Source organism: Buceros rhinoceros, unplaced genomic scaffold (genome assembly GCF_000710305.1).
Source record: "Buceros rhinoceros silvestris isolate BGI_N320 unplaced genomic scaffold, ASM71030v1 scaffold23116, whole genome shotgun sequence".
Lineage (NCBI taxonomy): Eukaryota > Metazoa > Chordata > Aves > Bucerotiformes > Bucerotidae > Buceros > Buceros rhinoceros.
In genome coordinates, this window is record NW_010419601.1 from 10257 (window position 1) to 10488 (window position 232).

At 63.8% G+C, this 232-nt stretch overlaps 1 protein-coding gene across 1 annotated transcript in view; it reads left to right on the plus strand.

The window, feature by feature from the left end:
* The window catches only part of LOC104495962 (cadherin-related family member 2-like), a gene marked incomplete at its 3' end in the record, with an annotated part of 9172 nt that extends 9030 nt beyond the window's left edge, over positions 1–142 (plus strand). The window contains exon 26 of the mRNA XM_010139016.1: positions 18–142. Within this exon, the coding sequence (XP_010137318.1) occupies positions 18–142 (125 nt within the window). The remainder of the gene's footprint in view (positions 1–17) is intronic.
* Positions 143–232: the final 90 nt, after the last annotated feature.

A 232-nucleotide genomic window follows, 5' to 3' on the forward strand; every position in this document is an offset into this window, starting at 1 on the left:
CCCCTGCTCTGCGCCAGGGCCCCGGGGAGGTGACGAAGCCCACCAAGGAGACGGAGCTGATCGGCGTCATCGCGGGGTTGGCAGCATTTCTGCTCATCTTCATCCTCATCATGACCCTAGTCTTGGTTCTCACCACTAGGAGGTACCTCTCCTGCCTCCCCCTACCACCCCCATCCTCACTGGCACCCCCAGACCCACCCCACTCCTGCCCACCCCATCCCATGGCTCAGCT